We start from the raw sequence: 23187 nt of genomic DNA on the forward strand, positions 1-23187 counted from the left end.
GCTTCTCCATACACTATGTGGTTCCAGAAGCATCTAGAAGGTCGCCAACAACATCTCCCTTTCTCTCACCTTTCTGATTCCCAGAATCCCACCATTTTTCTTTGGCTTGGGGCTCTGAAATACATGCACTACAGCGAAAGCTAACATTTTTAGGCCACGCGTGTCAGCCTTTTGTTCCCTATCACAATGGACCTGATGAGCATGTTTGGGCAGGTGGGGAAATCTCAGGGTTCCAAAGGAGAGGAAAGGTCACGGGGATGGGGGGAGCGGGGGGAGGCCAGGGGAAGAAGGAGGTGAGAAGAGGCTGAAAAGCTGTAGCTCAGGAACCCAAGCTCCGCCTCCCTCAGTCCCTGTCACATTAGGAGCAGCCCAGTGGTCCGCAGGAGATCACATACATCAATAGCTGGATGATGATGTTCTACTGACCTTGTTGAGCCTTTTGAAATAGTGCCAGGTTTACCCATGGGCAGATCAAACAAGCGCCAAAAGCACCCAAAAATAAGAAAAATACTATTTATTTTGAAAGAATCATCTCTGTGTGTTTCCATGTATAGTCATGGGGACAACCAGAACAGTCAATATCAGTCTACCTTGTATCTATTTGCGGATTCCATAGCGCTCTTATTTCTACATGTGGAATGGGGAAACACTATGACTTTTTGGTGCTCTGGGCCTTTAAAGTCTTCCTCTGACCTAGAAGGCAACCCTAGACGCAGGGTTGATCTCTGAGACAGGAGCGCTGGCTGGTGGGCATCTTGGTAAAGGCTGGAGCCCAGGTCAGGGCCTGTAATGAAGTTGAGGAGGAGGAGGAGTGAAAACCAACCCTTTTGTCCTGACTGGCCAACCAATGGGTTCAAGTTCTAACAAGTAGATGCCAGACCAGAGCCACCTCTCCTGTGTAGGAGGTTTTCATGTGAATTACAAAAGCCATCCCTTGGGGACACCCATCAGGAGCAGGTACTCCTTCTGGACACACAGGTTGGTAAATAGAACAGAGCTCGGTTTCAGCCCCACTCACCCCCAGGCTCAGGAGCTCCTGAGCAGGGCACATGGGATACGGGGGTGAAGTAGATAGTCCCAAACTTCCCACAGACAGAGTCCCCTCCCTCATCTTGAAATCCCCAACCAACTTCGTTAGTCAAACAGTGGGATTGACTGATTGTTTCCCCATGTGCAACTGATTTGACTGCAGAGCCATCCCCTGGCACCGCCTTGTGCTGGGGCCCGGGGGGGGGGGGGGGGGGGGGGGGGGGGTTGGGGGGGGTTGGGGGGGTTGGGTTGAGGGGGCGGCGAGACAGAGGGAAATGAACAAGAACTGAGTATAAATGGGAGTGGGCGAGAGCTTAGCTTCCTTGCTACTGAGCCTTTACCCACTGGAAAGAGAGAAGAGCGAGTGCCCAGAACAAGGGACCAAATAATATATAATAGCAAAATTTAAAAAATAAAGTCTCTTGGTAACAAAGATAGGATAGTTATGCAATCCCAGTGCTAGGGAGAAGTGTGTCAAAGGTGCTAAAATGTAAGGTGACAGATGTCATTATAGAACAGGTCTCACCAAGATAGACTCTTCTAACATTACCATTACCCATTACCCATTACCGTTACCGCTCTGGGGTCCCAGTGTGAGAGCCAGCGGAGTCCTTCTGAGAAATGGCCCGTGTCCCTCTCCTCCTGCACAGGCTGTCTGCAACTGCTTGCCGAGATACACTGGGGATGGGAAGGTCTGCATTCTCATCAACACCTGCTTAACCGTGAGTCCAGCTCTGGGGCCTAGGCCCTCCAGGGTTAGGCGGGGGTGCCTCCTATCTCCCTTCCAGGAGATGGGTGTTGGGGTGATCTCCTCTGAGCTGCTTTGGGTTTGAGGCTCTTTTCTCCTCCATGTTCCAGTGGTTTGTTGGGGAAACTCTGGTTTCAGCACAATGGACATTTGATCGATGAGCATTCTCTAGATCCCAGGCACTGGGAAGTCACTATGAGTTCAGGCTCAGGCCGATGGTGAACCCCAGAATTTCTGAGAGAGGTAAGGAGAGAGAGGGAGATGGAGAAACATCGATGATGAGAGAGAATCATGAACTGGCTGCCTCCTGCACATTCCATACTGGGGACTGAGCCTGCAACCTGGGCATGTGCCTTGACCAGGATTCGAACCATGACTCCTGGTTCATAGGTCCACGCTCAACCACTGAGCCACACTGGCAAGGCAGGAGTCATTTTTCTTAAGCAGCTCACTGAGCTGCGTCAGTGAGGCAGGAATCTGGGTGGTAGGTCACTCCTGGGCTGAAATATCATGTCCACAAATACTTTTGGAATGGGGATTGGGAGGGGAGGTTTTGCAGCTGGCCTTGAAGACTGGTGACCTTCCCTGTTCAGCCTCATTGGATTTGTTTTTCTGGATCTTTCCATTGTTCCCCTCTTAGGAACTCTGCTTAGGCTCTCAGAGCCCTTCTTGGTGTTCCCATGGAGATCGGCTTTGGACTGCACTTTGCTTTGTCCATAGCTTAGGCCTCTGTCCCGCCTTCCTCAGTTTATAAGCTCTTCGCTGACAAGGACAATGTTTGGCATCATTTTATACCAATTGCCTTCTAGCTGGTGACTGCTACGACTGCTATGGTGGGATCTGAGTTTAACCTAATGATGGGAGGAGTCAACCGAGACCAGGATCTTTCTAGTTAAGCCCGAGGTGCCAAGAAATTCCCACTGGGCAATTGTGGGCTTATCAATATAGAGCTGGAGGCTTGCTCAGATGCACCAGCTGACTTGGGATACAAGGCTGGGGAGGAAGGCAGCCCCTACAGCTGTAGGGGATTGGAAGGCAACGTCAGGAAAAGGGCAGATATTGCAAACCGGTCAGAGAGGAGGTAAAAAATAAACCTCAATACAAGAGTGCTTTGTGATCATTGGCACAACCGGCAAACTTCCTGATCTGACTCCGATCCCCCATCCCTTGGAAATCTTGCCAGAGAAATGGCGGCTGTAGTGAGTTTGCCATCTGCAACCACACGGGAGAAGAAGAGAGGACCTGTACTTGCAAGCCGAACTACATCGGGGATGGGTTCATCTGCCGCGGCAACATCCATCAGGTAAAACCCATTCATGTTCCGTGAAGTCACCTCTGCTTCCCCCACCGCGCCGAGGTCCAGGTTGCTAAGGGACATGCAAGAGTTGTGTAACGTGGGAAGCGCTCTAACCAGGGGACTGACGGTCTTGACATTCATTGGCAGTGAAAACAAATGTGATCTCTCCATGGGAATCCATTTTATCCGGAATGTAGGGACTCAGATGGACAGTTCTAGAGTCAGAAGCCTCTGGGTTTGGATTCAGCTCTGCCCGTTAGTCATGTGACCTTGGGCAGATTGCATCGCCTCCCTGTGCATTCATTTTCTAATGTGTAAGAGAAAAGAATGGCACTGGCCATGTCAGGTTGTCCTAAGTATGAAATGAGATGATGTGTGCAACAGGCACAGAGAACACAGTGCCTCGAAGGCATGGGCATGCTGCCAGGGCATGGAGGTGAGGCTGTAGGATATTCATAGAGATCTACCTGTTACAATGTGAACATCCGTTATTAGATTTAAAGACAGGTTAGAGCATTTCGTCTGATCAAAAATTCATGTTAATAGAGAAATCAAGTCTGCCATAAATCTAGAACTTATTTTTTAAAAAGATACTTGAACTTTAACACACAAAAAAGAGACCCCAGGTATACACACACAGAGGAAAGGCCATGTGAGGGCACAGTAAGAAAGCCATGGTGATCTGCAAGCTAAGGAGGGAGGCCTCAGAAGAAGCCAGACCTACTGACACCTTGATCTTGGACTTCCAGCCTCCACAACAGTGACAAAAATAAATGTCTGTTGTTCAAATAATAATAATAATAATAATAATAATAATAATAATAATAATAATAATAGTAATAATAATATTTGAACTTTTAAAAATACTCCTAAAGCTCAGATGTTTCTGGAAATGGCTGAATCGGGTAGAGATTCCAGAAAGATCTTGGAACTCACAGTATGTCCACATAGTCACCCTGAGTATCAGCTGTAGGTGGAGCTGGAAAAGGGCTATAGCAGCACAGTCCCAGCTGACAGGATGGCAGATGCTCTCAATCTTAGAGACACTGCCTTGCAATAACCCTCTGTTGTTCTTGTCTATAGTTCACGGACACTAAGTGAACTGCCCTCTCTCTGTTTCCAGGAGCTTCCCAGGAATCCCAAAACTTCCCAGTATTTCTTCCAGCTGCTGGTAAGAAAGTGTGTGTGTGTGTGTGTGTGTATGTGTGTGTGTGTGTGTGTGTGTGTGTGTGTGTGTGTGTGTGTAAGAGCTGGGTCTCAGGCCAGATACAGGATGAGCCTGTAGCCTCTGGAATGGGTGTGGGTAGAAGAAAGCCTAGAAACCTGGATTTCTGGAGGGGACTCTGTGTTGGTCATTTATGAACTTTTCATGCCTCAGTGGGCAGCATGAAAGAGTGAAAAAAACTGTCACACTGGCCTGTTCTACACATAAAAATGAGATATATTAAAAAAAAAAATTGCCATCATACGGTGGAGAAAAGAAGCATTCCTGGGGCAACTGGTTAACTTTTTGGGTGAACATATTATGGTAGATCTTTCTGCACATTATACAGCTGAATAATTTCTAGATATGTTAAGAATGAAAGATACAAATCCAGAGAAATAAAATCATAAAATCTAGAAGAAAATACAACCATACGATGTTAGTATTGGCAACAAGACCATTATAACCATTCAGTAAATCGCCCTATGTCCTACATTTGTATTATATCCCAAATATGGAAAACATGTGCATGTGGAAGAGATACTGGAAAAGAATACCTGAAAATAGCATGGGGTTGTGGGTAACTATTTTCTTCTTTATACTGTACTTTCAAATAGTTAATACAAAAAGCATATGAGATTTGGGTAACCAGCTAAAAATAAGCATTATTTCATTGATAAGGGAGCTGAATGAACTTGAATATGGGGCTAAATGAAGCACAGATCTCCCCATCAATGTCCACCCCCCTCTGCCACTCCCATCTGCCCCCTCTGCCCTTGGAGCCTACCTGTATTTATGCTCCGTACACATGCCGCCCCCACCTTGCTTCCCACAGGAGCATGCTGTGCGAGACCTGGCTGGTCCAGGCCCCTTCACCGTTTTTGCACCTATGACGGCAGCCTTTGATGATGACATTCGGGTAAGCGTGGAGCTTAGGCAGATGGAAAAGGCCTGGGACTAGAACACAGCGGCACCCCAGAACCAACAATGGATACATTTGTGGGAGGGAGATTTAAGATCAGCTGGAGTTGACCAGTAATGGAAGGGGCTGCCTCTCAGCATTGGGACCCCTATCAGGGGAAGCATTCAAGTGGATTTGGGATAACCACTAGCCAGAGACCTTCTAAAGGACATTCCTGAATATATTAGAAAGTTGGAGTAGATCAGCAATTCTTAAATGATCCAAACTTCCCATAGGCCAAAAAAAAAAGGGGGGTGGGGGGAGATGTTAGATTAAAGAGATTTAAATAGGTTGTGTGGGGGGGAAGGAGGGTTATGGGGGGGGGGGTTTGCAGGACTTATCAGAGCCTTTAATGTTCTAACATTCACTAAGACTCTTCATGCTGGGTTGCCCATTAAGATATTATAACGTAGCAAACATTTATGGAGTGTACCATACACTGTTTCTAGTGCCTTATGTAGATTAATTCATTTATTCTTCATGGCAACCCTGTGATAAAGTGCTATTATTATCCCTATTCTATAGTCCAGGACACTGAGAGAAGTAACTTTCCCAAGGTCACCTGACTAGACAATGGTGGTACAAGGACTCAAACATGCCCCAAAGTCTGTGTTATTAACCACCGCACACATGGCCTCTCTGTGCATACATTTTAGACACCAGCAAAGCAGGGACACAAAAAAAAAATAATTTTCAAAAAAAAATTGAAACCTGCTAGATTTTTTTAAAGCATCAGAGGAGTTATCATCATAAAACGGTGAGAACCATGTGGGCTAATATTACCCCTACCTTATGGGTCATTTTGTTTGCATTTTGATTCACACATGGAGAAGCATCGTGATCTCTCCCATCTTAAAGGTTTAAATCTGGCCCAGGCACCTCTCCGATGCAGCGTTTCCCAGTACCTTTCACCAGAAAACTCTTGTTTAAGTATCATCTCATAGGACTTGGGGTCCTTGCCATGTGCTGTAAAATGCTGGACCAAAGAAACCCCAAGTTCCTTTCCACCCGGAGATCCCAAGTAGAAGCGGGACAAGAACCAGGGTCACACTCTCCCTCTTGCCTGAACAGACTCTGACCTGAGCACAAGCCAACCCTGACTCTCACTTCCCAGGGCCCAGAGTGGGGGAGAGATGTCGGGAAGCCCATGGAGTACAGGACAGCGACGGGGAAAAGGGGAGCGAAGGCTTCTGGCTGTGGCAGGAACCCTCTGACCTTCCCTTACAGATTCAAGACTGGGACCGACAGGGCCTAATGCCCCAGGTCCTTCGCTATCATGTGGTCGCCTGCCACCAGCTGCTCCTGGAAAACCTGAAATTGATCCCAAATGTCACTTCTCTCCAAGGGGAGTCGATTGTCTTCTCTGCCTCTCAGGTAAGAAAGGCCGCTCAGGAAGGTGCCCATTTGCCTTGGGCCTCCTTTCTTCTCCTCTTCCTTACATTCATAGCAGGAATAACAAAAATAATAGCAACAACAATAACGAGTGCATATTGTGATCTCTATATGCCAGCCACTAAGTGTTCCATGTGTACGCACTCATAGACGCCTCAAAATAATCCCATAATATAGATGTTCTTATTTTTTTCTCAATTGATACATTAAGAAACTGAGCTCAGAGAAGTTAAGTAACTTGTCCAGGGTCACACAGTAAGTAAATAGGAGAGCTGGAATTCAAACTCAGAGGCAAGGCATCTTCAGGTGGTCAGCAGAACTGCCTTCGGAAGCATTACTCAGAAGCTGGAGAGGGATGAAAGCTTTGGATGGAAGCCCCTTGACCACGCTGGACCACTCCCCTCACCACACACACAAATGGTGGCTGTCGGATTCATTGCAAAAGGGGGGAGGGGGAGTGTGTGGTGGGCAGAGGGGAGGGTCGGTGATATAGAGAGCACATGTGAACCAGAGGCCAATTTTGATCCACTTGTTATTTCGTATTTGAGAATCACAGTGAAATGACTGTTTGGGTTGATTGTTTGCTATTGACTTCTCCAGGTGAAAAATACATTCTGATCTCCATTTCCTCTTTATAATCATAATTAAAAAATGGGCTAAACTCGGATCTTCAGCTTTTGCCCACAGATCTCCTTAAGCATTCGCTCGTATGACAATTTAACACGGTGAGCACTCAGAAAGAAGCAATGCTTGGGTCTCTTTCTGTTTGTGCTCATTTCTTTTCTCTTTTTTTGGTTGGTTCCAGGACACGGTGTATATAAATAAGAAAGCGAGGATCATATCCAGTGATATCATCAGTACCAATGGAGTCATCCACATCATAGACAAGTTGCTGTCTCCCAAAAACCTGCTTATCACCCCCAGAGATGCCGCTGGGAGGGTTCTGGTGGGTGAACTCGCTGTCATGTTCTCAGCACAGTGACTCGGTGTTCTAATAATTTACTCTCTCCATTCCAATTGAGAGGCATCATTTTGAGACGTTTTAATTTTACTGCTTCAATCTCAAGCAAGTATGAAAAGCCTGGTAAATATTATTCTTTGTAAGAAGCAAATAAGTGAGTCTATTTTAGATAAGTATCAGTTTTCTTCATTGTTCACAAGGGCAGGTAGTCTTGCATAGATATAGAAGGTGGAGAAATTATAGATAGATAGATAGATAGATAAGTATCACTAAACTAGACCTGTACCAAGACTCCTTAATTGACAGAAAAGACAATTTTAGCTTTTATTGTTATTCATTTTGGCCAGGGTTCTTCATTGCAGACAACAGAATCCACTATGCCTAACTTAAATAAAAAGGGATTTCTTAAGAAATTGACATCCCCAAATATCAGGAAAGCCAGGGAGCCTGATCCAGATGCTGCACAGCTGGGCACACCACAGCCCAGGACACCTGCAGAGGGAGATCCCCTGGCTTCCCCTGTAACAACTCTGCCAGTGCCACCTGGCCCAGCCTCACCACCTAGGACACCGGAGTCTGGCACCAGAGGTGCTTGTAAGAAAATCTGGTCTCCCTTGCCAGTGGCCACTGCCACCTCCTGTTATTCCTTTCCACCAATAAGTTTCATACAAGCGCTTCTCCTTGGAGAACCCTATGGCACATGGGCTCTAGCTGCAAGGCAGTCTGGGAAATGCAGTGCTTAGCCTTCTAGCCTCTGTAATGCAGAAAGTCAAGGGCAGACGGGAGCTGGGGTGGGTGCCATGAGCCAATCCACGGAACCTGCCGTATTATCTTACCCTGGTCACATCCAGTTGAGTTTTTGTTAAAGTGCTTTGTGAACTGCATGAGAAAAGGTCTCATTCCCATTCTTATCATCTTTGCAGAAAAATCTTACAACACTGGCAATGAACCAGGGCTACACCAAATTTAGCAACTTAATACAGGTAAACACCTAGGACAAAAGTCACCCAGGGAGTAACTGGACTAAAGAAGTTTTGGGTGTGTGTGTGTGTGTGTGCGTGTGTGTGTGTGTGCGCGCGCGCGCGTGTGTGTGTGTTTGTGGGGGAGAGGGTGCTGTTGGTTTGGTTTTCTGTCATTTTGTTTGTTTGGGGCACACCCCAGCTATCCTGGGATCTGTATGGGGAAGTCGTAATTTTCCAGAGAACAAAGTCTTTCTTTGCCATTCCATCCCCAAAACGTTGTATGGTTTGTTCAGCTCTACGGTATATACATGGCCAAGTTAGAAATTAAAGGGCACGAGGCTGAGTGAGGAAAGGACTGAGGGTGCACCAGCCCCTGGCCCAGGAGCTTCATGTCTGGAATTATCGCCTGCATGGCAGCGATGGAGAAGCTGGGGTGGAGTCGGGGAGTCTGTGCCCATGAGACAGGTAGAAATTGCATTGCAAACTCTACCCTTTTGACTTCAGAGGCTATTCCCACAAATTGAGTAGAAAAACTTCTTGTTCAAACAAATATTGCAGAAGATCCTCAGGTGGGATCAGGTTCGCCCAGGCTCCCTCTCCTGCTCCCAGAAGCCCCGGAGGGCTCTAAGAACCCCAGCTCCTCCTTCTCCCCTCCCCTTCCCCCAGATCTCTGTATCTCTCAGTAATTTTCAAAATGGTCTGGGCTCAGACTCTCTGGGCAGCTTTGAAGAAATGGAGATTCCAAATGGTGTTCCAAATGAGAATGTCCAGGGATGTTACCCACAAGTCATCTTGGCCCACCCACCCACTCCCAGAACCTTACGGTCCCGGCACAGCTGAGCATCAGGTCTGGTTGAACACAGGCTTTTATAGCAAGTTAGGAGAGCTCTTCGGGGCTCCATGAGAGGGATTAATAAAACCTACTCCCCAGGCTTATTGGGAAAATTGTAAGGAAAAAACGTGTGCGATGCACCAAGGTTATAGGAGGCTCTCAAAATGGCCTCTCTCCATTCATCTGGAAATTTATCTTTTATCTACGTGATCTAGAAACCTTATAAATACACAGCAGTATATCAGTATTGGATAGGTTTCTTTTTTTTTTTTTAATGACATATGAGACAAGTGCTAAATGGGTCTTCCAGAAAGTAAAATATTTGGGCAAGAGAAGCCAAAATAAAATTTTTTGAAGATACTCCCTTAAGTTTATTTTCCTATTAGCAAAAGCCCAGAATTTGACTTCCTATTTTGCTTTCTAAGAAAATGTAGGTCCAATAAAAGAAAAAGAAAAGGAAAGAAAAGGAGGGTCCCATGGCTGGAGTGTGGGCCTCTAGTTTCTGGCTGTGCCATGGGGTGGGCACGGAGGGGGACCCCAGCTGCCTTTAGTCCCTGCCACTGGGCTTGGCTGAGCATGTGACTGACCCTGTGTTTCAGGATTCTGGTTTGCTGAGCATCATCACGAATCCCATCCACACCCCGGTCACTCTCTTCTGGCCCTCCGACCAAGCCCTCCAAGCCCTTCCCCGGGACCAGCAGGACTTCCTGTTCAACCCGGACAACCAGGACAAGCTGAAGGAGTATCTGAAGTTTCACGTGATCCGAGACGCCAAGGTATTTTGTTTCCGTGCAGACACGAGTGCAGGGCAGCCCTGGGAGTGATGCCACCCAGAGATAGTGAACCCACTGTGTCCTCTGACGGGTCATCCACTGGCCCTGCAGTTTACCACACCTCAGCCTGTTGCTCCAACCTGCCTGTTATTTTCTAACTTTCGCCAATACCCAGTGGCAGCCTTCCCGTCTTGTACAGCAGATCAGCTTTCTCGCCTCCATCATTCCCGTGGCGGGATGGCTGGGGACAGCAGTCCCCAGGTCTCTCCAGAGGACTCTTTCTCTCCTGACTCCTAAGTTTCTAGGCAAAGGACTGACTCATTCCGCTGCGATCAGTTCTTTATTCCTGAACCGGTCCATGGTGCTCAGGGCGTTGAGATCTTGCTAAAACCCTGGACCAGCACCCATGTTCCTCTCCAGGAGCAAACCTGTCCAATCCCCAAAAGCCAGCTGTCCAAACTGTGTTTAATTCACAGGATCTGTTTGTTTCCTGGGGCTGGCATAACAAGTTACCACCAACTGGGGTGTGGGGGGTAGCTTAAAACAACAGAAATGTATTGTCTCAGAGTTCTGGAGACTGGAAGTCTGGAGTCAAGTCTGGAAGCTCTTCCTCCACGCTCTAAGGAAGAAGCTGGTCCATGCTTTCCTCCTGGCTTCTGGTGGTTGCTGGCAACCCCTGGCATTCCTTGGCTTGTGGGCACATCCCGCTCATCTCTGCCTCTGTGGTCACAAAGCTGTCTTCTCCCTGTTTCTGTCTTCACTTGGCATTCTCTCCTCTCTTCTTATAAGGACTCTGGTCATATTGGATTAGAGGCCCAATCCTACTCCAGTATGACCTCATCTTAGCTAATTAAATCTGCAATGACCTTATTTCTAAGCCATGGGGGTCATGACTCTGACTTTTGGCAGGGGGGACATCAATCAACCATAATAGCATCCTGCACCATTTCCCTAACCCACCCAGTGCTGTCCTTGGCTTCAGACACCAACACGCATCTTCTATAAACTCCCACACATAGACGGGTGACTGAACCCAGTCCCACTGGCAAGACCTTCCCTACAGAGAGCATATCCAAGGTCCTAGAGGGCCTATAATTATTAGCTCTTTTTAGTATACCTATTGTCATTTGAAAGCTGGAATTATTAGAACTCTTAGAGAAACTTGTGTCTGAATTTGGTTGGTTGGCAAAGCTCCTATGGGCCCTTCCTCTGCCCAAGTTTGGGGCATTCATGTGGCATCCCGGCTGCTACAGGTTCTGTCGGTGGATCTGCCCAGGTCTGCTGCCTGGAAGACCCTGCAAGGCTCCGAGCTGAGTGTGCGGTGTGGTGCCGACGGTGACATCGTGAGTACCCTTGCACGGGTGGGGGTTGGCAGCTCCTTATTAGCGTTCCCCAGCCACTGCCCTGGGTAATAAAAAATATATTTTTTATTTTCTGGAAGACCCATTTAGCACTTGTCTCATATTTCATTTTATTTTTTTAATATCTTTTATTGATTTTTTACAGAGAGGAAGAGAGAGGGATAGAAAGTTAGAAACATCGATAAGAGAGAATCATCGATCAGCTGCCTCTTGCACACCCCCTACTGGGGATGTGCCCGCAACCAAGGTAACCCTGACCGGAATCGAACCTAGAACCTTTCAGTCCGCAGGCTGATGCTCTATCCACTGAGCCAAACCGGTTTGGGTTCATATTTCTTTTTTTTTTTTAAATGAAACCTATCCAATAATGATATGCTGCTCTGTATTTATAAGATCTCTAGATCACATAGATTTCTAGATCTCAAAGAGACGTTCTTTTTTTCCTGTCATTGGCAGCAAGCTCTTTTCCTCGCAGCCTTGAGCGCTATCTCCCCTGAGAGTAAGTAAGCGGGTATGAGGAACCTAATAAATCCTGGCCCACCTAAGCCCTGGGGCAGGTGTCCGGGAGCTCCCTTCCTCTGACATGTGTGGAGCAGCTTTTAGGTTGGTTGGTTAGTTAGTTAGTTAGTTAGTTAGTTAGTTAGTTAGTTAGTTAATGGTGGAACATTTATTTTCCAGGATGAGACACTTCCCTGGAGCAGGAAACCATGTTGTCATTCTTTTCCCTCCCTTTCTAACCCCGAGGTGACCTCATCTCTAGGCCTCTCTTGGTGATCAGAACCAGCTCTGGGCTATAGCTTCTTCAATGAGCCAACAGAGAGAAAGTTTGCCATTTTCACCTTCCCTGGCTAGTTCCTCAACAAACATACCTTCCTGTAACCCCCTATGATAAATGGATATGATATGATAATAGTAGCTACACTTATAACCTGCACATAAAGGTAAACCCAAAATGAGAGTGACTTAAATATACAAGTGTTTATCGCTCTTATAAAGGAAGGTGGCTCCTCCAGAGTTAGTGTGATGGCTCCGTGAGGGAGCTCCCCCTGTCTTTCTGTTCTTCAGCACATGCTTCCAGCTTTAAAGTGACCTCAAGGTCCATCATGGCTGCTGGAGCTCCAGCCATCACGTCCACTTTCCAGGCAGTAAGAAGGACAAATGACAAAGGGGTGCAGCTCCCAGTTGAGTTGATTCCACTCAAGGAGCCTTCTGAGAAGTCCCATACAACTTTCGGTTTACAAGGGATGACCAGCCAGATCCCTTTGGTATTTGGGTTAGAACTGCATTGACTTTATAACTGAATATGGGGAATGTGAGCACCTTTACCTTCCAACTTCTGGAAAGTTACATTCAAGATCAGCTGTACTGCCCTAACCAGTTTGGCTCAGTGGATAGAGCGTCGGCCTGTAGACTCAAGGGTCCCAAGTTCGATTCCAGTCAAGGGCATGTACCTTGGTTGTGGGCACATACCCAGTAGGGGGTGTGCAGGAGGCAGCTGATCGATGTTACTCTCTCATTGATGTTTCTAGCTCTCTATACCTCTCCCTTTCTCTCTGTAAAAAATCAATAAAATATATATTTTTTTAAATCAGCTGTACTGTCTCCACAGACCAAACTGGATCCCTATCAAAGAAATATAAGAAGAATGCCCACTGCTCATTCTCTGTGCTGATACAGCTTTCGGGGAATGTTGTAATATATGATTTAGTCTGATCTCTATAACAACCCTATGCAATGGAATCATTGACCCTACTTACTGGTGAGGAAAATTAAACCCCGGAGCAGTCCGCTGACAAGTAGAAGTGATGAGATTTAACCACAGTTTTCCAGTGTTTTTTTCCGCTGAATTACCTTGTGTCCATCTCATCATAGATGCTGAAATCTATCTTTTTTCTTTTTATAGAATTTTCTAAAAAAACATTTTGCTCCCTGGGGGGTTAGAGGGAAGGGTTGTATCCATCAACTTTGCCGGATGGACCTTAGCAAAGAAAAGTGCTAGGATTGCCCGTCTATTTGGCTCAGTGGATAGAGCATCGGCCTGCAGATCAAAGAGTCCAGGGTTTGATTCCAGTCAAGGGCGTGTACCTTGGTTGCAGGCTTCTCCCTGGCCCATGGCCCAGGCCCTCATGCAGAAGGCTCATGTAGGAGGCAACCAATCAATGTGTTTCTTTCACATCCATGTTTCTATCTTTCCCTCTCTCTTCCACTCTCCCTATAAAAAAATCCATGGAAAAATATCCTCGGGTAAGGACTAACAGAAAAAGGTAAAGGAAAGTGCCAGGATTGTTGCAACATAAAACAAAACAATGTCTCTAAAGCACAAATTACCCAATGCCTAGTCCATGTGAAAACGGAAGTGGTTGTTATCACTGTAAAGGAAAAGCCATCCCTTGTATGTCCTAGGAAGACAGTTGTGTCAGGCACTTTGCTGGGTGCTGGCACTAAGTGAGAAATCGGGGTTACTGCACATGACATGACTGTGTCAACAAAGTTCATCCTGAATGTCAGCCAGGCCGCCCCTGCTCCACCCTGGTACCCCCACGGCCACTGTCCTACTTTGGCAGAGATGGTATTGCAGAGTGGCCAACCGTGTGGACTCCGAGGCTGGCTGCCTGGTGTGAATGCTTGCACCGCCGTTGACTGGCTGAGTGACCTTGGGCAAGCTATTTAACCTCTCGCTGACTCAGTTTCCTCCACTGTAAATGAGAACACTAGCAATAGTAGCTTCATCCTAGAGTCATGAGGAATTAAAAAAAATGGTACAGGTAAAGCACATAGAACAAGCCTTGGCACTTAATACTTGCTTAGTATTGGATATATATAAATATTTATCTCAGTTCTTTCTGAGTCTTGCAAGCGCTGGCTATATTACATGGCCTAGGAAGTCTAAGAAAGATTGTTGATCTCTCTCTCTCTCTCTCTCTCTCTCTCTCTCTCTCTCTCTCTCTCTCAGGGTGAACTCTTCCTGAATGGCCAAACGTGCAGGATTATACAACGGGAGCTCTTATTTGACCTCGGTGTGGCCTACGGCATTGACTGTCTACTCATTGACCCCAACCTGGGGGGCCGCTGTAACACTTTTCTTACCGTCAATGTCTCGGTCAGTCCTAAAAACACTACTCTTTATTGTGATAAGAGAACATTCAGCCAAAGAATGGTCTCATGACCCTGCATGGGCTCAGCTGTCAAACTACTGAGGGCTGTTCTCCTCAGATTCGCGACGAACAAGCATCCACCTACGCCTGCACAGGCCTTGCAGATTTTCCTTTGTTCACCTGCCCTCCTTTCTGTTCATTCCCTCGCCATCAGGGAAACAGTTGTTGAGACCAGCCATGTGCCCTACCAGTCATTTTCAAACCCATCCGTCCATTCCGTCATTCACTTATTCATTCAACAAGCATGTTTGAGTTTCTGCTATTTTAAACCATATGAAATTGCCATACCTGACAGGCTGTGGCTACAAACATGGCAAATCCATATGGTTCAATCAAATATGTTATGCTGTCCACACTTCCATTAATTTGTTCATTTGTTAAGAACATAGGTTAAGCTTCTATCCTAGGCCCTTCACTGTACGAGGCATTTTCCTATTTCCTACTTAACCATCTACCCAGTACCGTTCTCTGAGTTTGGTTCCATACACATCTTATCCCTACAATAATCCAATCATAGAAGTAGTTATCATCAATTCTGTTATATAGACTTGGAAATTGAGTCTTAAAAAGGTGAAGTGACTTACATGGAAAACTCGGTTACCAGTTGATTTGAGGCTCTAGCAACTTGTAGGCACTTGATAAATATCCCAAGTTATTAGAATACCCATCAGCCAAAGTAGGAGATGAAAACCCAGTTAGCTTTTCTACTACAGAGGTGGTGGCCTTCTTAATTTCCAAAATATATTCACACACTTTTTTTTTTTAGTAAATCATTTTTTTTTAGTAAATCATTTTTCTGAAGGACAAGAATTATTATGCTTACCTAAAAATCAGAAAACTAAGCACCAAAGAAGGTGATTGGCTGAAAGTACCCAGCTGATTTGTAGTGGTATAGTCACCTGCTTCCACATTTCCCGCTGGTATACCATATGCCTGCATGACGCTACGCTGGTCCACCTCTGTGGGACAGGGAACTGTTTATCACTGAGAACTGAACCAAAAAGCTGAGGTCCAAGACAGACCTTCAGAATTCTTTGTGGCAAACCTGATGTGTGTTTGCTGCTGTATTCTTGATCATTGTCAGAATCATAATCAAGATTCAGTTCTTAGTCAACTCAATTAAGACATTCACTAGGGGCATTTCCTTGTGCTTCCTAATATTCTTGATTTTTAAGTGTTTCTTTTCTTGACTAATAGGGGGATTGTGGGAGCTGTATCAGTACCCCCAGCTGCCCAAGGTGGACAAAACCAAAGGTAATTATGAACACAGCAATAATACTCAGAAAGCAATAGTTTATTTCATTATCAGATCTAAATCTTCTAGTTAGCGTAAGGAAAGCTTGCAAGTGTGTGCATCGGTGGGTGTGTTGCATAACTATAATTTATGCCATTCTTTCAACAACCAGGCCCATCGGATGAAAGATGAACATTCTTAACCCAGGCAACCTGTAAACCCGGTACTGCCCAGCTTCTAGGAACTGTCTAGAAAAGTCATGGGAGTGTAGACCTAGATCATTATAATGATAAAAATAATAGCTGGATTGTATTGGCTGTTCTTCATGTCCCTGGAGCTACACTGAGTTCTTAGACATTATCCCTGTTCCTCATTATAACACTCATAAGAAGCTGTTATTACCTCCGTTTATGAAAAATATGAGTGTCAGAGAGGGTAAGCAATCGGCCAACATCACACAACTGGTAAGGAACAAAGGAAGCCATGTACAAGTAATGGCTAAGCCAATGAAATTTGGAGTTCATAGAAATGGGGTCCAATTCCAGTAGGCAATCTTTGGAAAATCACATAGTCTATACATTTTTTGACTCTGTAAAAAAGGAGCTAATAACTATTCAGTGTGTGGCCTGTTAGAATGTAAGTTTTAAAATGCAAATTACAGAGGCTGCCACATACCGTGTTTCCCCGAAAATAAGACATCCTCCGAAAATAAGACCTAGCGCATGGAAAGATAAGACATCCCCTAAAATAAGACCTAGTGCAACTTTGGGAGAAAAAATTAATATAAGACACTGTCTTATTTTCGGGGAAACAGGGTAGTAAGCGTTCATTAACTATTGGGATTTATTACTTATTCCAAAACCAAGTTCTTTCTATTCTACTAGGAAACCCTCTTAACCAAAACATCCCTGCAAAATAAAATATAACTCAGATCGTTTCTTCTGATGATCTGGGGGCCTTGCCATGACAGGAAGCTACCTCTCCCCCACCTCTCACCCAGCACGCTTTGCAAACATTCTCGGAGTCTTAAGGCTGGAGAGGAATCTTTCTAGCACTGGGCTCGCCCCCATTCATTTGCCTATCCCTAGAGGCCATGGAGTCCTATTTTCAACTTGGGCAGTACCGGGATCTACCACTGGGGGCAGGCTAGAGCTTAAAGCCCAAGTCTAGTGGCAAACAGCGGAGGGCTGTTCACTCTCTTCCTTCAGGGCGTGAAGCAGAAGTGTCTGTACAACCTGTCCTTCAAGAGGAACCTGGAGGGCTGCCGGCAGCTGTGCGCCCTGGTGGTCCCGTTGCCCAGGTGCTGCAAGGGCTACTTCGGGAGAGACTGCCAGGGTGAGGGCGCCTCTCATCGCCTTGAGGTTCCGAAACGATGGCACCTTCCCTGTGCTGCATTTGGAAGGACTGAAATCATCAAGTGTGTGTTTGGGGGGAGAGAGTCCATCCTCCTCTCGACTTTACTAAGAAAAGATCCCATCGCAGCTGTGCTGCAGAGCTGTGTAGCTTTCCTTAGACTTCTTCTCTCGCCCCATGTTGGTTTGGACCAGAGCTGAGAGTCTAGTGCATGAAGTGTGATTAGTGTATCACGCACTTTTGCTTGCTAGTATGGCATAAGGCATTTCCCATGGCGCTAGAAATACCATGTTTCCCTTGTTACTCTAGTCCGTGATCCTGACAAGTGCATGAGTCTAAAGGCATCTAATAGAATTCTACCCTGGCAGGGTGCTAGGCTAACATGATATGGTTGGGCCATTATTTAGTGGGGGTGGAGGCGGGGGGGGGGGGGGAGACACCTGAATATGCAACTTTCACCAGGAAAGGGCTCCTTGTCAAAAGGGCATTTGGGCTCATTCTGAAACCCCCGTGTCTAGATATAATAATGCAGCAGCATAGCAAACGCAAGGCACTTCCTATCAGCCGTGCGTGGGTACTAGCTACTTCCCATGTACATCATTCTATTTAAACCTCAAAACCCCTAAGAAGTAGATAACATTGCTATCCCAATTTTGCAGGTGAGAACATGGAGGCACAGAGAGAATAAGAAGCAAGCCCAAGGTCCACTTATCCTGGTTCAGTTGAGAGGATTCTGGGCTGGGAGTCCACGCATTCACCCAGCCTCCACGCTCCATCACTAACGTGTGGACTGTTCTGTTTGCTCAGTGCTTCATAGTTTCAAAATGTTCTAAGTTATAGTACCTCATTGGATCTTCATGTCACAATGTGGTATAGGGGATTGTATCACCATCATCAGTCATCATCATCATCATCTAGAGCTAATGGACCTGAACCTTAGACCATGTTCATTATTCAACCCAGATCTATCCACGCCGGGTCTCCTGATTCCCAAATACAGTACACAGTTCAGGGTTTCACCCTGCCAGGGTAGAACCCCATCAGATACATTTAAGTGTAGTGGCTTGCCCTAAACATTGAGACATGGTGTGGGTAGGTCCCCAGGGCCATAGTCCCTCTGGGCTAATGGAGCTTGGGACCCACGGCTGCGGACGGGTTAGCAGCGCATTTACAGATGCTGGGGAGGCTGTTGAGTCCCTGCTATTTCATCTCTTCTAGCCTGCCCCGGAGGATCAGATACCCCGTGTAATAACCGGGGTATCTGCCTGGACCAGTACTGGGCCACGGGAGAGTGTATATGCAACGCTGGCTTCAACGGGACGGCGTGCGAGCTGTGCTGGCCAGGGAGGTTCGGGCCTGACTGTCAGCGTAGGTGGCACCACGCACCTGCTCAGCCTCTTGGGCAGCTGAGTGCTCCCTGCCCTGATCCACACCAGTCTCCTGCCCTGGAAGCATGCGTCTTCCCCTCTCCCAGCCACACCTGCCCCCATCTACCTCCCTTTACGTGCTTTTCCCCCTCGGATGTGTGCGCATTTCCATCCGCTGAAAGAGCTGCATCTCTGAAAGAGCTGCAGCCACCAAGACAAGCTGTGGCTGAACAACATTCATTCATTCAGTTATTCAACCAACCTGTAGTGTTCAGTCCTTACTAATATTGATAGCTAACAGTTTATGGAGTGCCTGCTATGTGCCAGGCAGATATGTTTTACCATGTAATCCTCACAACAACACTTTGAGGTGGATACTGCTGTTATTCCCACGTAGCAGAAGAGGAAACAGAGGCACTCAGAGGCTCAAAAGCCAGGAATTGTTCTAAGTTGTAAGGACACAGTGGTGTAGGAGGGGGCAAAGCCCCAGCTCTCAAAGAGTGTGTATTGAAGGGAGAAAACAGATGAAAGCTGCAGAAACGATCGTAGTTATAAAGGTATAAATATAAGGAAGCAGGTGAGGGGGATGGTAACAGAGAGATGAGCATGTGCAAAGGCCCTGTGGCAGGAGCAGGCTTGCCATGAAACAAACAGCAGAGGCCTGAGTGGCTGAGCAGAGTGAGCACGTGAGAAGAAGAAGGAAGGAAGGCATGCAATCTGCAGATCTCCAGGGGCCAGGTCACATGGGAGCATCTCAGCCCGAGAAAGATCTATGGCCCCTGCTCTGTGTGTGATGGTGGCCAGGGAAAGGTTAGGGAGGGAGGAGCGTCATGAGCAGATTAAAACGGATGTTCAGCTGTCCTGTGGAGAAGACACTGCCAGAAAGAAGCACAGAATCAGGGACACCGTTAGGGAAGCTAATGCCACTGCCTATGTGAGAGCTGGTATTGTCTTGGGTTCTGGTGGAGCTGGGGGTGGCGAGAAGTGGAAGAATTGGTACGTGTCTTGGAGATTTTACTGTTAAATAGATTTCTCTGCTCGGGGGGGGGGGGGGGCAGATAAGGTTCTCTCCCTCTTCTGTTCTTTTGTCTGGTGTAACCTCATTGCCCAGTCATGTCTGCCCCATGATAGCCACTGAATAAGTTTTATTTCGAATGTCTGGATGGATGAATGAGTGAGTGAGTATGGCACAAGCAGGGTGCCTCCCACAGTGACAACGCAGCCAACAGGTGGCGAGTGAGCTGGTTGCTTGGATTTCAATCCCTGATGACGGACCACTGACCACAATTTGCTTTACAGCCTGTGGCTGCTCAGACCACGGCCAGTGTGATGAGGGGATCACGGGCTCCGGACAGTGCCTCTGTGAAGCTGGGTGGACCGGCCGCTTCTGCGACACGCAGGCAGGTCTGTCATGGGCGTGAGCAGCCACCTGGAACCCTGCCCTGAGCGTCCAATTCATGTTGGGCCTGAGCAGCACCTGAAAAAAAAATTAAAAATTAAGGCAACACAGTAGGTGCGCCCTGGGCCAGGTGAACAGCTGACTTGGCTACGTGGCCCCAGGCCTCGGGAGTGTGGCAACTTGAAGGAAACGTAGATAAAATTTTTCATGCAAACCCATGAAATTAGCATGCAGTCCTGTGCAATCACAGAGGACCCACCTCAGGCAAAGAATGCAGGATCGGGCAGGGAGGGGCTCTGGGGTCATGGTCCAGGGCCCCAAGGCTGAGTACTTCCATAAGAAATACAGCCTGGAATCCCGGATCTGATTCCAGATTCTATTTACCAGACCAGAGGCCCGCTCTGAGCCTTGATGCACTCATCTTTTGAAAAGAAGTGTGTGTTACACATTTTGCAGGGGGTGGAGGAGAGAGGGTTGTTGTGAGGCTGGAGATCATGGCTTTGAAGTGCCCGGTGTACTTGGGCTCTAAAAAACAGTGGCTGCCATTATCATTATCAAGTCATCATTACCTTGATCCTTACTGAGCAGTTTTCTGAGCCTCCTTGTGCCCAGAGCCCTATTGCTGGCAGAAGGTCTGAGATATAAAGGTTAAATTATCTCATGTGAATCACTGCCATTTCATCCCTCCCCGCCCCCTTCCCTCAGCCCTACTCACACCCATGGCCGGGTTCTGAAGGGCGGACCAAGCTCTTCCGCTGGGCTTTGGCAACCTGAAGTTCCAGAATTCCAACAGGGCCCTTCACTTCCATTTCTCCCTCTCCTCCTCCTGCTCCCGGACCCTGACTGCCACCTGGCTTCCTGCAGCCTGTAGATGCTGCAGCCCCATCCATGCACCAAAGCCCCTCAGAATTTTCCCTCCAATTTAATATATTTTTATTCATTTCAGAGAGGAAAGGGGAGGGAGAGAGAGAGAAGCATCGGTGATAAGAGAAAATCATTTGTCAGCTGCCTTCAACCAGCTCACTCTCCAGCTGTTGGCTGCATTGTTGGTGTGGGATAGAGCCCACAACCTGGGCACATGCCCTGACTGGGAATCCAACCATGGACCCCCTGGTTCATAGGTCAACCCTCAACCACTGAGCCACACCAACTGGGCTCTCCTCCAATCTAACCATCTCCATCTGGAACCCCATGCCCTTAGGATCAGAGAGCTAATCTACCAAATTCATGTCTGCTAGCAAATTTGGACATAGAAAGTTTTAATTGGTTTCTCCCAAAGGGAACATGTTTGCATTTTAATCTGATTAACATCACAGAGATAATGTCTTAATATAAAGGAGTAATTCCAGAATCTCGGGATCTCCAGGCTAGAAGGGATCTTAGCAAATCACCCAACTCCTCGGCTATGAGGGGACACTTTTGAAACACAATGGCAACTCAGAGGGGAGTCTTGGGAAGACAATTAATTGGTCTCAACTCTTCTCGCCATGACACAGGATGAATGGAGACCTTTTTTTCTTTGCAGCTTTGCCCCCCGTGTGCACACCTCCTTGTTCTGCTCACGCTACCTGTAAGGAGAACAACACGTGTGAGTGTAACCTGAATTACGAAGGCGACGGAATAACGTGCACAGGTGGGTCCCATTTGTGCATGTGTGAAACAGTCATGGTCTGGGCTCCATCCTGGCCCTTCTGCCTCCTGCCTGGGCCACTTGGCAATACCTACCCCCTCTGTGGCTCAGTTTCCTTAGTGGGTTTGCTTACACCTGACCTGCCCACCTCCCAGGTCACGGTTTGAAATTGTTTTTGCAAACTGTGTTGCACTTCATTTTATAGTGTTTTTCTAACTCTGTGAGTATTCCAGTCTTACTTCAAAAAATTCAGAAGATACCCTATAGTATTTATTATAAAAACAATAGTTAAAATTACACATACTCTCACTATTTAATAAGAACCACTCTGAACATTGCAATGTCTGTATTTAATAGTGAGGATGTGGGTTCAGCCACATGGAGACCCAAAGGTACAGTGGCATAAATATGGCTGATGTTTAGATGTTTATTTTCATCACGCAAAACATGAGGCATCACTGTGAAAGGTCACCGGGGAGCCCAGACTCCTTCTATCTTGTTGCTCTGCCATCATTCAGTTGCCTGACCCGAGATAGCCAGGGCCATAAACACATCCTAGGCAGCAGGAGGGAGAGGGAGAGGAAGGAGATTTAAGGACACACCTAGTAGTTGCTAAAGTCCTGTCTGCTCCTATTGGTTGGCCCTCATTATCTATCACATGTAGCAGCAAGGAATCCTGGGAAATGCAGTCTTTCATTAGGCCACCATGAGCCCAGCTAAAAGTCTATAGATAAAGGAGACAGTAAGTACTAGGGGGAGCGAACAACCTTGGCCACAAGTACTTTCTTTTTTCATGAATAATTATTCACAGAGATATAGACTTTCTTTACAAAAATGAGATCTCACTATGCCTGCTGTTTTTTTTTGTTTTGTTTTGTCTTATAAATTTTTATTGATTTCAGAGAGGAAGGGAGAGGGAGAGAGAGAGGTAGAAACATCAATGATGAGAGAGTATCATTGATCAGCTACCTCGTGCATGCCCCTTACTGGGGGATGGAGCCCGCAACCCGAGCATGCACCCCTGATCAGAATCCAACCTGGGGCCTTCCAGTCCGGAGTCCGATGCTCTATTCACTGAGCCAAACCAACTAGGGCTATGCCTGCTCTTTTGTAATCTGCCACAAGGCAGTCCAGAAATGGCTCGGCACTCAACAGTGGCAGCAAAGTCCCAGGTCTGTCTTTCTACCCCACCATCCTTAGGGTGAGGCCTTTTGTTCCTAATGTCCATTCCCTCAGAGTCTCAAGTGGCTGCAACAACTCTAGGCAAAAAGGCAGGTAAGAGAAACCAGATGGCTTTCCAGCTACTCCAGAGGCTAGAGCTAATCTGGAGTGAAATTTGGGCGGTTGTGCAAACGAACGTGCTAAAAGGCAGCACAACAGTGGGGACCGCACAGATTTCTGAAACAAACCAACCTGGGTCTAAATCCCAGCGCCGCCACATTCTAGCCCTTTTGCCTTCACCAGATCCGTGAAGCTCTCTGAGTTTCAGTTTGCTCATCTGTAGAATGGGGTCATGTCTATCTCACACG

The 23187-nt window shown here is 46.9% G+C and overlaps 1 protein-coding gene across 8 annotated transcripts in view; it reads left to right on the forward strand.

Moving 5' to 3' along the window:
- Positions 1 to 23187, forward strand: part of STAB2 (stabilin 2) — a 117619-nt gene that overhangs the window by 74697 nt on the left and 19735 nt on the right. For all 8 annotated transcript variants that reach the window (XM_084880100.1, XM_084880102.1, XM_084880101.1 and 5 more), the window contains 15 exons: positions 1680 to 1751; positions 2961 to 3080; positions 4198 to 4245; positions 5114 to 5197; positions 6467 to 6613; positions 7437 to 7577; positions 8516 to 8575; positions 9986 to 10162; positions 11413 to 11502; positions 14474 to 14620; positions 15873 to 15929; positions 17118 to 17244; positions 18481 to 18630; positions 19929 to 20033; positions 21554 to 21661. In XM_084880100.1, the coding sequence (XP_084736226.1) occupies positions 1680 to 1751; positions 2961 to 3080; positions 4198 to 4245; positions 5114 to 5197; positions 6467 to 6613; positions 7437 to 7577; positions 8516 to 8575; positions 9986 to 10162; positions 11413 to 11502; positions 14474 to 14620; positions 15873 to 15929; positions 17118 to 17244; positions 18481 to 18630; positions 19929 to 20033; positions 21554 to 21661 (1633 nt within the window). The remainder of the gene's footprint in view (positions 1 to 1679; positions 1752 to 2960; positions 3081 to 4197; positions 4246 to 5113; positions 5198 to 6466; positions 6614 to 7436; positions 7578 to 8515; positions 8576 to 9985; positions 10163 to 11412; positions 11503 to 14473; positions 14621 to 15872; positions 15930 to 17117; positions 17245 to 18480; positions 18631 to 19928; positions 20034 to 21553; positions 21662 to 23187) is intronic.

This window comes from Pipistrellus hanaki, assembly GCF_964339955.1.
Source record: "Pipistrellus hanaki genome assembly, chromosome: 3".
NCBI lineage: Eukaryota > Metazoa > Chordata > Mammalia > Chiroptera > Vespertilionidae > Pipistrellus > Pipistrellus hanaki.